Here is a 12,269-nt window from a genome sequence, read left to right on the forward strand (position 1 = left end):
TAAGAATAAACATCTTTTGGTTTTAAATTAACAAAACGTTAGTTTTTTTCGTTAATATTAGAAAACCCCTCTATCTAGGGAAACCCCTGTTTTTGGGGCACTTAGTGCCCCAAAAAGAGGTTAGACTGTATAAATAAATGTTAAATAACCATTATGTACTGGCTTTGTAAATAACGATTTGATCGTTTTCTTATTTTCAAAATTGTATTTTAAAGTTTGAAAATATTCAATCGGCTTTGACATTTTATCCGGGTGCTTGCGTTTTAAATGATCCTGTAATCGTGATGGCTTCATCGCTTCATCTGAGAAAGAACATTGACAAATAAGACGATAAGGCTGTTTTGTATTTTCAGTACTTTGAATAAACACATATTTTAAATATTCGTTTTGATAATGACGACTTTTCTTATTTGAGCGAGAAGATATCTTAAACACTTTCTAGATGTAAAAATATAAAATTTAAGGATAAATACTATAGAAGAAATATTAATAAATCTCAAACATTAAAATTAACATGTATAAATACTTGTACGAATATTTTATTAAATACATTATCGCCCCCTTTAACCTAATTATCGCCCTCCTGTACAAAATTTTCGCCCCCGGTTGAGAACACCAATACGTGTAAAAGTAGCAATAAACAGATAAACTCGAAGTGAAGCCTTCACTTTGTCAAATTCATGACACGAAACCACCAGATTGAGAAATTCTTACGTTGTGTAAATAAGGTAAGCATGGTTATTACTTCGATTTCTATTTACGTGTTTTGAAGTCCTTTTGTGTAGAACAAGTAATGCAAACAAGCTCTCTCCCTACTCTGCAGTGCACCAACAGATAACAGTGGGAAAACTTTCTCTTCAAATAATTAATTAGTCGAGGCCTACAAAATGTATCGAAAAACTTGAAATCACAAAGTGTAAAAATATTTGAACAATTTTTTGCTATCCGCTGAAGGATCGTAGACAAATTGATGTTCAGTGACAGCAACAAATCCCTCCTCAAGCGTGGGGTACTCAAACCCGGCATAGAACTCATCAAACTCCTCTTTGGACGTCAAATCAATTCCCCCATCACTCGAAAAGTGTCTCACTGCATTCAAATGCTGAGCCAATTCGAGAGTGACAGCCAAAACAAGACATGCGGGCTCTGCTAGTGTTATGACAGTAAATACGTTCCACAAGACTATTTATCACATCCCTCCGACCTCGCTTGGTTCCCGGACACCCATCCACCACAATTTGTATATCCGAGTCTCCAACATTCAACAGACAGTCCAGTGTAAGGACTGTTCCCGCCATTTCTGCCCCCATTCGAGTGGCTAACCAAGTCTTGCCAGAACAGGGCGGCCCACAGACAAACACAATCCTCTACTCATTGTGGCACTAGAAGAGACCGATTGGGGTTGATATTTCCAGTCGAGAGCACCTTCCAAGTCGGGGATATGTGTCAACCATCGGTAAGGCTGAGGTGCTTCACTAAGAAAAAATTCCTCAGGAGTTTTGAAAGCTTAAAATAAGACAGAAATCCGACCACAGCCAACATTGTAGGCAAATTGTCGGTCACTGCAGGCAAAATCATCTTTTCTTCCTGCGGCATCCCCCACGAAAATACTCCCAACTCGGTCGACGTGGTGACCTCCGTGGAATAGACGTTCGTACAGTTCCCACAGACGTATTGACGGTTTGCGGTAGAGGACTCCACTCACCGGGGAGAGAACTGTCCACGATTCCAAAAATCGCAAAAAATTTTTTGTTCTTTTCTGAAAGAGGAAAAAGTGTTTGGGAGACCGACCGGCGAGTTTTTGATTGCTGAACATGACTATTTCGTATCCTTCAAGCCGCAGCCTGGAAAGAGTGTCCGGAATACAGGGAAACAGCCATTCCCAGTCCAGAGAGTCTTTCGGATATTTTTTCATTCCTTTTGGTCGTACAAGACACCAGTCGATATCAAATGCGGCCACTTTTACGCTTTGTGGGCACTTTTTGTAGTCTGAATTTGTGTTGGTCGTGTAGATTACTACTTCTTGTTGTCCACGAGGGTTGACATGCTGGAATGTGCTCCATTCGACACTCCTCAGTGACACACGCTCGCTCATATTTATTTTATTTACACAAATAATTAGTAAAACAAAATCCAGTAAAAAATCAGACTAAACTAATCTAAAAAGAATCAGTCGAACACTCCGCGGGCTTCTCGTAGTCCGAATGGAGGAAGCAGCGATAGGAGGGACTGTTGGCAGCCATTCCTGCCTTAGTCCGAATACTGTTCAGTTTCTCCTCCACAATCGACTCAGCACGTGCTTGGGACTCGTTGAGTACTGAAAGAGAGTGATTTATGAAGCTTTCTTCGATCTGCCGTTTCCTCCACTGAGCATCGTCGTGGCTGCTGATTCGTTTGTGCTTCAGTTCTGTCGATATCCTTCGGTAGAAATTCTGCAAGTGAGATTATGTCAGTGCCTGCCGTCTTCTGTCTGCTGCTTCACATCTTTCTTCGGCTGAGAATAATGGAGAGGTATTCATGTGATCTGAAGTTAGTTTGGGTGCATTCCTTCGGGGCTTTTCATAAAAAATGTTAAGTCGTTTATTGTCCAATTCCATCACAACAACAAAATAAGGATTAGCGGGATTTTATTACAAAATTCTTATATAATTATTTTTATCAAATATTTATTATTTAATTATAAACATTTTAGGCCGGAAAACAATTATTTATTTATTTGCATGAAATATATTTGGCACAAGTTCATTTTGGACAAATAGTTATTGGTTGAAAAGTTATCAGAAACTTAAATTTAATTTGATTAATTTACTAATATTTTATTTTTAATTTATTTATAAAATTAGAACGTGCTAATTTTGTTATGGTTAGTTTGGTTGGTCAACTATTCTTTAGACTAATATTAAAAAGAATAAACTTAATAAAAAGAAAATCTTCAGAAAAGTCAGAATGGCCGAGTCGAACGGTGTCAAAAAAGGGAAATTTAAAAGCGAATTGCTGAGGACAATGGCAGAAGAGATTAATCACGATTTTAAAATTGCATCGACCAAGGGGCCTTTGGTTCCTCCGAAAAAACCAATCAAACCACGTGATGACATTTCAGACACCGTTGAGAGACTAAGTAGTCTATAAATTTTATTTAAATTATGTTTGTCACCACACGTCTTTAAATTGTGATTTCTGGATTAATAATTTGTTTGTTTTATTAGCTTTTACTAAATAACAAGCATGTAATAATTTTGATATTCTTTAAATAAATAATGTATCAGTCAGTCTCCTGATTCGTTTGTGCTCAAGTTCCTCAAATAAAAAAATTCTTCGTGTCCGAAAATTAAAGATCTCAAGTTATTAAGGCCAATTTGTATATTTCCGTGTGGTGTTTTATTATCGGCGATATTTGTTCTTTTAGAAATGCAATTAGACTTGTCTATTCCGCGTTATTTTAGCGGATTGAGTGTTTTTAAAATGGTTTTTTTGTAATTAACTGTTTGTATAATTCCCATGTGATTCGATATGATTATTTCAACAATGTTTGTTCGAAATTTTAATAAATAATGTTCTTTAATCAAATGTTTACGTTTCTTATAAAAATGCTTCTTTCAATTTTTTTATCACACACTGTTTTATTTATCTGGGGAATATTTCTTCTCATAATTAAGTCGATAATTTCATTATTCGGGAGACTAGATTGTCCAAAAACAAATTTAATTGCTACATTATATTTTAGGGGAGATTTGTGGAAAGTTGTTTTGTGATTATAATTAGAAATTCAGTTTTAATGCAAAAGAAAGAAATACGTATCAGTGCAATATAAATATGAATTGCCGCTGATTTTTGCACACATTTAATGGAATCGAAATGCACATGCATGACAGTTGCCGAACACGCTGAATATCTACGGAGGACCGGACTCCATCCAGTACGAAACATTACATGGGCGCCTATAAAGTTACGAAGAATTGTCTGCAATGTGTGCCTCAGTGAAAGAAACCAAAATTCTCCAATTGAATCCGAAAATGTATTTTTTGACGTCTTTATAATTTTACAGGAAGATGAACAGCCGGACCAATTTGATGATTAAATTTGATTAATTTTAAAAATTTGTTTTTCCTTTAAAACTTGGACAAATTTGCGATTTATGATCCTTAATTTAGATTTGTATTAAATTGCTCAAAACTAATTTCGATACTTTTCGTTTTCGCAGTTTATAATTTAGTAAGAATCATTACCGCACATTTTGTCTTCTTTTTAAAAAATCTTCAGTATTTACTATTTTTAAAAAGAATTAAAAAATCGTCATTTTATCTGTCTAATAAAAAAATTGCATGATAACTATTGGTTATCTTTATTACCACAAAATCCTAATTAATTAAAAAGTTTTTCTAAGACAGATTTTATTATAATTTTCGACCATCTGTTCTAATTATAACATTTTTGTTGTTATTTTTTATTGAATGACGCCTTATTGTCATCTTTAATTATTTGCGGGGATAGTCATTAGTTTGGTGTTATTATCTATGTAAAATAAGTTGGCCGATTTCTAGACAAAATGGCTACCCACATATTGATTATAGTTGTAATTCAAATAACCAGATAAACGCTAATAAAACTCAATATTTGGTATAAAAATAAAGCAATCGGAGAAAATGTATTTGTCGACTTTATTTGTTTATCTTTTCTATGCTTATTTCTGTTCTTAAATACGAGATTTGGCTTTACCCATACCTGGAATATTCCCTTTTCACACGTGATGGAAAATGTCAAAAATCTGAAGATTAATTTTAAATGCTCGTAGAAAATGCATAAAATCGACTCAGTGAATTAACATCGACAAATCGGCAACTGACTCGCATTTGAGTTTTTCGCAAGTATTTTATGTCGTAATTTATAGAAATGTGTCAGTTTTCTAAAATTGGGAGCAAATATCAAGACTCCAAAAATGGAATTTAAACTGTCCAAACTTGGTTTGAAAGTCAAGAACAATTTGACTATCGATGGATTTTTTAAATAGTCGCAATTTTTCAATTGAATATATCTAATAGGAGACTCTGGATAAATAAACCACTAAAATTCTTTGGGGAATCAATGCATGAGTACTCAGAGGAAACCACCTATTGTCAGTTCAGTAGTTCCCTGCTGAGATGGCAGTTCTAATGAGAGAGGAATTAAATGACTAGTTATACTGGTTAGTATTTATGTCAATTCGGACTATTAATGAGATTCCTAGTCGGAACTTGATTATTAATTAGAGACAGCCAATTATAGTCAGTATTAATCAAGTTCAGCAATACAGATCGACCGTTGCCAAGATATGGTGCCTAATCAATGAAAGAATCAATGCAAAGCCATAAATATGTTTAAAAAAGTTAGAATATAAAAAGTTAGGAGCCCTCTTTGAGGAGTGGCTTGTGTTGCCTCCGAGAGGGCTGTTGGTGAAAAGAGTCCCAGCAATTCTGGCAGAAATACTGGAGACAATTCAAATGGCCACAAAAGTAGAGTGCCTGTGCAGAACACTCATCACAGTCCTGATCATCGAGGACGTAGGGCTTGATTTCGACACGTTTGCTAATGTCCCCCAACTGGAGATGAGCAAAGCGGGAGGAAATGGCAGCAATGTAGCTACTCTGCTGGCAAAAGGCGACTCGGGCAGCCCCCTTAGGGTACCTCAACTCACAATCCGTGTCAATCCCTGCATAGCACACATTTCCGAACTGGTCATTGAGAAGAAGGGCCAACTCGACTGACTTGAGAGGACGGGGGACTCCGCCCACAAATATAGTCAGACGAGGGTCAATCGACTTGGTGTCGTCCAACACACAATTCGCGTCCACCAGTCGCCAGGGACGTATTTGCACTGCCTTGCTGATGCAGGACGGACTGGACACCCTCCAAAACAATTTCCCTCCACTTCGGAAACACGAGGAAGTCAACAAAAGCACAGAAGTTTCCCGCCGAAATAAGAGAAAGCAGTACCCCTTGGGCGGGAATTGGCAGGGACTTTCTGTTTTGTGAGGCCAGTCGATTTCGTGTTCTCCAAAGCGGGCAAAGGAGCAGGAGATTTCCCCCTCGTCAATGTCTGGGGGGAGTCCTCCTACAAATACTTTGCGAGAATAATTGTCTCCGCCACTCCACATTCTGTTCTTCCTGTCACATTCTTCCACACATTTGGCGAACTGGAGAAACTTGAGGTCCCCCTCAGTGTACTCTGTGGTTTGCCAACAGTCGAGCATTCCCTCGGTGTCGTTGAGAGAACATTCTGACTCGTTTTCGGAAACAATGCTCATCATTCCCAATAAATAATTTTTAAATTTATTCCTTTTTTACTCTCGCATAACTAATTACTCATAAACAAAATCAAATATATTAATAATCATTAATTAATCTAATCTTATCATATTTTAGTTATTTTTCCCCATGTCCTATTTCGGCTATATTTGTCTTGCTGTGGTGGCCATGGTAACTAATGGAGATGCCAGCTGGCCTGATCGATCTGATTAGTATAGGCTGATTAAGTCGCCTTCTATCCGGATATCCGCACAAGACTGGGTCATAATACATTCTTAATAATTCGCACTTTTGTGGGTTAATGGACGACACTCATTTTGCCATTCAACGAAGACGGGTGTTGTGGCCTCTGCTCACTCAATGTCCTCTCCCCTCCTCACACCACTCTCTCTCCAACACACAACTCCGCAAACTCACTGAAATGGTCTCCTTGGATGTGAACAGGACACACTACTTACTCCAGGACATTCCTCCCTCCTCCAGACAGGCAGTCCGGGACACTGTCCAGTCCATCATCATGCACGTCCTCACACAACACAGGGAACTGAACTACTTCCAGGGATATCACGAGGTGGTCACTATCATCTTCCTCCTCCTCAGAGATGAGAACATTGCTACACAAGTCGTCCACAATCTGACTGTCTCCTCCTTCAGACAATTCATGGACTGTGATTTTGAGGGGTCTATTCGGGCTATTAATTTGGTTGAACAACTCCTCAGTCACGTGGATGGGGATCTCCTGGCTGCCCTCCACTCAGCCCACGTCACTTTCGATTTCGCCCTTGCCTCCCTCCTCACGTGGTTTGCCCACTCGGCCTCCCTCGACGTGCTGGCTGCCATATTCGACTACTCCATTTCCTCCAATTCTCCACACACGCCTGTCTATTTGGTGGTGGCCTCCCTCATTCAGCGGAGGGAGGAGATCATCCCTCTTTGCTCACATCCCGATTACTTTTCTTCCCTTTTCAAGACCATTTCCCGTTTTCCGACTCACTTTTGTGTGGATTCGCTTATTCTACAGGCAGACCAGCTTAGTCGAGTTTATCCTATTTGTTCTATCACTCCAACTTGTCCTGATAAGGTCGTCCATTTCTGGAAAGGCCTTCTTTTGGTGTCGCTGCTTTTGTTGTGTTCGTCGTCTCCTTTTTTATTACTTTTTATTTCAAATAAAAGTTACTTGCACATATATAAACACATTTGGAATCAACCACAATCAAATTCCACAACACCAACAGTCGACCACAAATACGTGTGTGGACATGACTAACACATTCCCTGATTTGTCGATGCAAAGACACAACGAACACTCAGGGAAGGATGGATTATGTGCAGTGGCCACTACAAACATGAACATTTGCCGGATTCTAATCTTAAAGTACTTTTAGGGTGAAAGACAAAACATGAATATGCTAATCACATTTCCAGACATGAGAGTTGCAACTCACTTCATCCCAACCTTCTCATTCGACACAAACAAAAACTGTCAAACTGAGTGAATGCTCAACACTGCGAACTAGTTGACGAAACATGACTGTCTTAAGCTTATTATAGAGTGACGAGAATGTCACATGACTCAGCACACAAAATACAAATCACGTCCAATATCGAACAGCCCCACCAATTTATCCTACAAATGCCATTCTCCATCATTAACCACCCTACAAGAAAGCAGCTGAAAACAGCCCATATAGACGTGCCACAGGACTGGTCGTCAAAAGACACGCCTGAGAAGAGAAAATAGTAAATTTAAAAGCGGATAGAAAGAATAAGCTGCATCATGACTCGAATCATGGCCTTAATTTGGATGGACTTGTCGGTCAAGAGTTGTGTCCGAGCATTCAACAAGTCAATTCGCTTAGGAATGAAAATAAGGGCCTCCTCAAAACACATTTCCACAAATATTTCCCTCCCAACACTCACAAACACATTCCCCACGTTGTGTCTTGATTAGGACACCAGAATATACACTTTCGCTCGCATGTAGACGTTGTTTCCCACCTCCATTTTGGTGTCGATTTTGGTCATTCGAGTCTCCTACAGTGGGACACTCACAGTACAGCAATGAACTCCAATGTTCTCGCCAGTTGGAGGTATTCGGATATTTCAGAGTACACAGAGTCACGCTGCTCGAGTGTCCTCCTACAATGGGACCCCTTACTCACCCTAGTTCTGGCTTTAGTCTCTCCTCGATAAATCGTTCGTATTTCCCCAAGTCCCCCACGTCACTCATAATATTAACAATATTTTATATTTAAATTAAATAATAATTTTACATTAATAAATCAACCCAATATAGTCTCGGCCTTTCCTCATCTGATTCCAATTCTAAGTTCTCTCAGTCTCCCCGAACATCAACTGTCCTTTCTTTCTCTGACTCACCCGACTGTCAATTGTCCCAGCAATTCTAGTCGTATAGAAATAAATCATATTTTACTTTTATTATTTTTAATTTATTATTATAGTGAGTTGGAATAAATAATTTGAATAAATGTAAAATCAAAATGAGAGCGTCAGTGACTTGTCCCGGGTTCGCAGGATCAATGGTCGACAGCTGCCCCTCCGCACCCTCAACCAGGAACATCCCCTCCAATTCCTACATCTATGAAAAATACCGCCAAATGAAAAGGCAAGAAAGTAATGAAGACAGGAAAATGGTAATAACTTGTGCCAATCAATTGTTAATTACTGCGCTGTCCAAACGTGTTTTCACAATTCGCTAAGCAACATTATTGACAGGCCTTCGTGTCGCCTCCAGTCAAAGAAGGGAGACTGACCGGGCCGCGTCTACTCCGAGTGTTCCAAGTCGTGGTGTTGTTGTTGTCTCCACTGACTCCCATATTCATGCTCCTCATTCCCCGCTTCTGTCGAGTGCCCTCCGAATTCCTGGTCTGCCAAGGGGACTGTCTCGTCTCCCTCTTCTCCTGCGTCTTCAGAATTATTCTGATGCTGCCCCTCTGCTGTGTCCACTATTCCACACTCGGGGGCTGCTCCACCAACACCGTCAAATATTGTCTGAGTCTGCACGTGACCATCCTCTTCACTGGCTGGGTGTTCTACGTGGTGTACGTCCTCGATAGCACTCTCACCTACCAGAGTGTCTCCAACTTTGTCCTGTACTCTCCTTGTAGTATTCCCAGATGCTTCACCGACCTGCTCAACCTGGCCCTCGTGGTGTCGGCCATTGTCCTGTGGAGGGGGAGACTGGCCGGGCACTCAATGGCCGTCAGTGTGGTCGAATCCCCCACCGCACTCCACTACAGTCTCCGTGTGTCTGCTGGGGGAGTCGAGCAAGTGGCCGCCGCGGTGGTGGAATATTTCTACTCCTCCCAACATGCCCAGGACGGGCCAGCAGGGGCAATCTCTGCGGACTCCCACTGCAAGTCGGAGGTGTGTCGGTCGAGGAGGTATCACGAGGAGGGACGAAAGGCGGCCAAATTGGACAAGTGCAAGTGGAGATTGGTCGAGGACTGCGAAAATATGTTCGATACTGACCAAATCAAAAGTTGTGGCCATCACCTACGTAGACGTCGACACCATCTTTGGGGGAATTTCAAGAAGCCTGGAAAAATACTTTCACTCGTCTGGGCAGTACTTTCGTCACAGCGTCAAGTCGGTCAAGGAAAACATTGCCCGTTATAAACAACACGGAATGAGCGGGAAAGCCTTTTGGGCACTCTACTGCGGGGAGGTAGGCAGAATATGAAAATGTAGAACTTGCGGGTTGGAGGGGGTGTTTGGTGGCTGGAGAAGGAGAGTGTGTTGGGACGGGAGGACATGAACTTTTATTTGAAGAACGGGACAGTCACTCTCCACTGCCTCGCATATAAATTGCCCAAAGCAGAAATAAGACAACGAGCAATTGACATTTGATTCGAATAAATCCGTTTTGTAGTACATCAACTACTTTTGTACATTTTTATGAGTCTGCTCGAGTAGTGTCCCCACTTGGCCACCCTCTCATCCACCCCAATTGAGGGACTGTCCTCTCCCACTGACCGGTCCTCCTTGGCCACTGTGTGTACAACTGAAGAGGACGGGAGACCGTTGGGGGATGTCAAATTATATTCGCTAACCACAGAACGACAGCAGTCGAGAAGGGAGGAGAGCATGTCACTGCACAGGGAAATGGACAGTCCCCCTTCCTTCGAGGGAGGCCTCACCACCCCCAACGGGAATACCCGACTGTCCGATCTATCCTCCAACACGACTGTCTGTTTCTTAGGGTGTCTTGTCAGGGTCTGTTGTGCAGTCGACACACAATCCAGTAGTTGGAGATCAATCGAGAAGTCTGCGGCGTATTGGAAAAGGCGGGACAAGTCAGGGGAGTCATCCAGCAGACTCACGGCAAGTCCATAAGTCCCGAATCTGCCAGCACGCCCCACTCTGTGCAAATAAGTGGCCGAGTCGTGGGGGATGTCGAGGTTAACCACCAAATTAATATTAGCCGAGTCAATTCCCCTCGCCGCCTGAATGAACACGTCAACCAACCACATCAGTCGAAAGCAACACTCGGCACTTGTTGGCCTGCAAATCCGAAAATGCCTTCAGTCGACTCTTCTGGTCGAGTCCCCCCGAAATGCAGGCGACGGGCAGACTGATGTGTCGCATGTGATTGTGCACACTCTCCACTCTACCAGTCAGGAATACGCCTACACTTTCAGATCATTACAAAATATGATTGTCTGCTCGAAATCCAGTCGTCGGAGAATGGATTCGAGTGATCGGGTGAACTGGGACATGTCTCTGCGTGGCAGAAGGGAGTAGTAATGTCGAATCCCTGCGATGTGTTGGGAGACCAACCAAACAGGGAGGGAGAAGCCTCGTCCAGACGGACAAAGGTGGGGGTCTTCATGTACGTGGATATCAACTGTGCCAACGACTGAGGGTAGGTGGCCGACAGGGCTATGATTTGCTTGTTACTTCCAGGCAGACTCCAAAAAATAGAACTGGACTAAAAAGAAGACAAAACTTGATTTGAGCTCGCAGATTGTCCTCAATCAGTTTGTCCGCCTCGTCGAGAATGAACAGTCTGATTTTGTCTGTTTTGAGTGTGCCCGACTCGATGAGTTGTTTGACCCTTCCTGAAGTGAGGGAGGACACATACCCGGAGTCCCCACGGCAATGTGGCACCCACCGACCTTCTTCTTGTCCCCCGAAAGGGAGAGTCCCCCAATGAAGTACCCCACTTTTATGGCACTGTGACTCCCAATGGACTCGACCACACTGCACACCTGCACGGCTATCTCCCTCGTGGGGGTGAGGACCAACACCTCGAATGCACGTGACATAACAACCTGGACATTCCTCAGGGCAGGATTCACTGCTTCGATGGCCAGACATGCAAAGACGACAGTCTTCCCAGTCCCTGACTTGGCCTGTACTACCAGATCTGGGAATAGTCAGAATGGGCTGACCGAGGCCACAACGGCCTAGTGGAATGGCCTTGTACTGGATTGGGGAGGGAGACGTGATTCCGATGTGTGTCAACCCTTTTATGATATTGTCGGGGACGGATAGAGCTTCGAAGTCTGTTCCATCTTCGCAATAGACATCCCTGGTCCGCTTTATTGGTAGGGACCTAGTGGTACACCACAACACACAAACATTTGAATTTCAAATAATTATATTCTCTATTTTAATAAAACTAAATCAACATTTTTAAAACAATATATAAAGCGGCAAATATGTTTGAATCTTGTGGCAATTCAACAACAAAATTCGGGGACAGTACCACAGTCATTTACGATGACATAATTTCCACAAAATGTTTACAAATCAAGTCAATCGACATGAAACTACGAAATGCAGTCGATTTGTCTCTCCACTTTAGATGTGTGAGAAAAGCCACTTGAACATTCAAATGCTGCTTTCCCAAGCCCGTCTGCAGTCCCAAAACGAGCGTATCCGACAAATGGAAGAGGAAATATCCTCTCTCAGCAATGAGCGAGTATTCAATCCCATTTTACAGAAGGAAGGACTCGGACATT

The 12,269-nt window shown here is 41.8% G+C and overlaps 3 protein-coding genes across 3 annotated transcripts; 1 reads left to right on the forward strand and 2 right to left on the reverse strand.

Annotated features, from left to right (window-relative positions):
• Nucleotides 1–1,507: 1,507 nt before the first annotated feature.
• LOC115232274 (bifunctional polynucleotide phosphatase/kinase-like) lies at nucleotides 1,508–2,095 on the reverse strand. Its single transcript, XM_029802105.1, has one exon. It carries the CDS (start codon nucleotides 2,093–2,095, stop codon nucleotides 1,508–1,510), a length of 588 nt encoding a protein of 195 aa, XP_029657965.1.
• Nucleotides 2,096–5,378: 3,283 nt separating this feature from the next.
• Nucleotides 5,379–6,310, reverse strand: LOC115232275 (translational regulator orb2-like). Its single transcript, XM_029802106.1, has one exon. It carries the CDS (start codon nucleotides 6,282–6,284, stop codon nucleotides 5,379–5,381), a length of 906 nt encoding a protein of 301 aa, XP_029657966.1. The 5' UTR covers nucleotides 6,285–6,310.
• A 2,473-nt stretch (nucleotides 6,311–8,783) lies between these two features.
• LOC118762070 lies at nucleotides 8,784–9,921 on the forward strand. Its single transcript, XM_036500316.1, has 2 exons — nucleotides 8,784–8,936; nucleotides 9,019–9,921. Exons 1-2 carry the CDS (start codon nucleotides 8,784–8,786, stop codon nucleotides 9,919–9,921), a joined length of 1,056 nt encoding a protein of 351 aa, XP_036356209.1.
• Nucleotides 9,922–12,269: the final 2,348 nt, after the last annotated feature.

This window comes from Octopus sinensis, unplaced genomic scaffold (genome assembly GCF_006345805.1).
Source record: "Octopus sinensis unplaced genomic scaffold, ASM634580v1 Contig20285, whole genome shotgun sequence".
NCBI classification, from domain to species: Eukaryota; Metazoa; Mollusca; class Cephalopoda; order Octopoda; family Octopodidae; genus Octopus; species Octopus sinensis.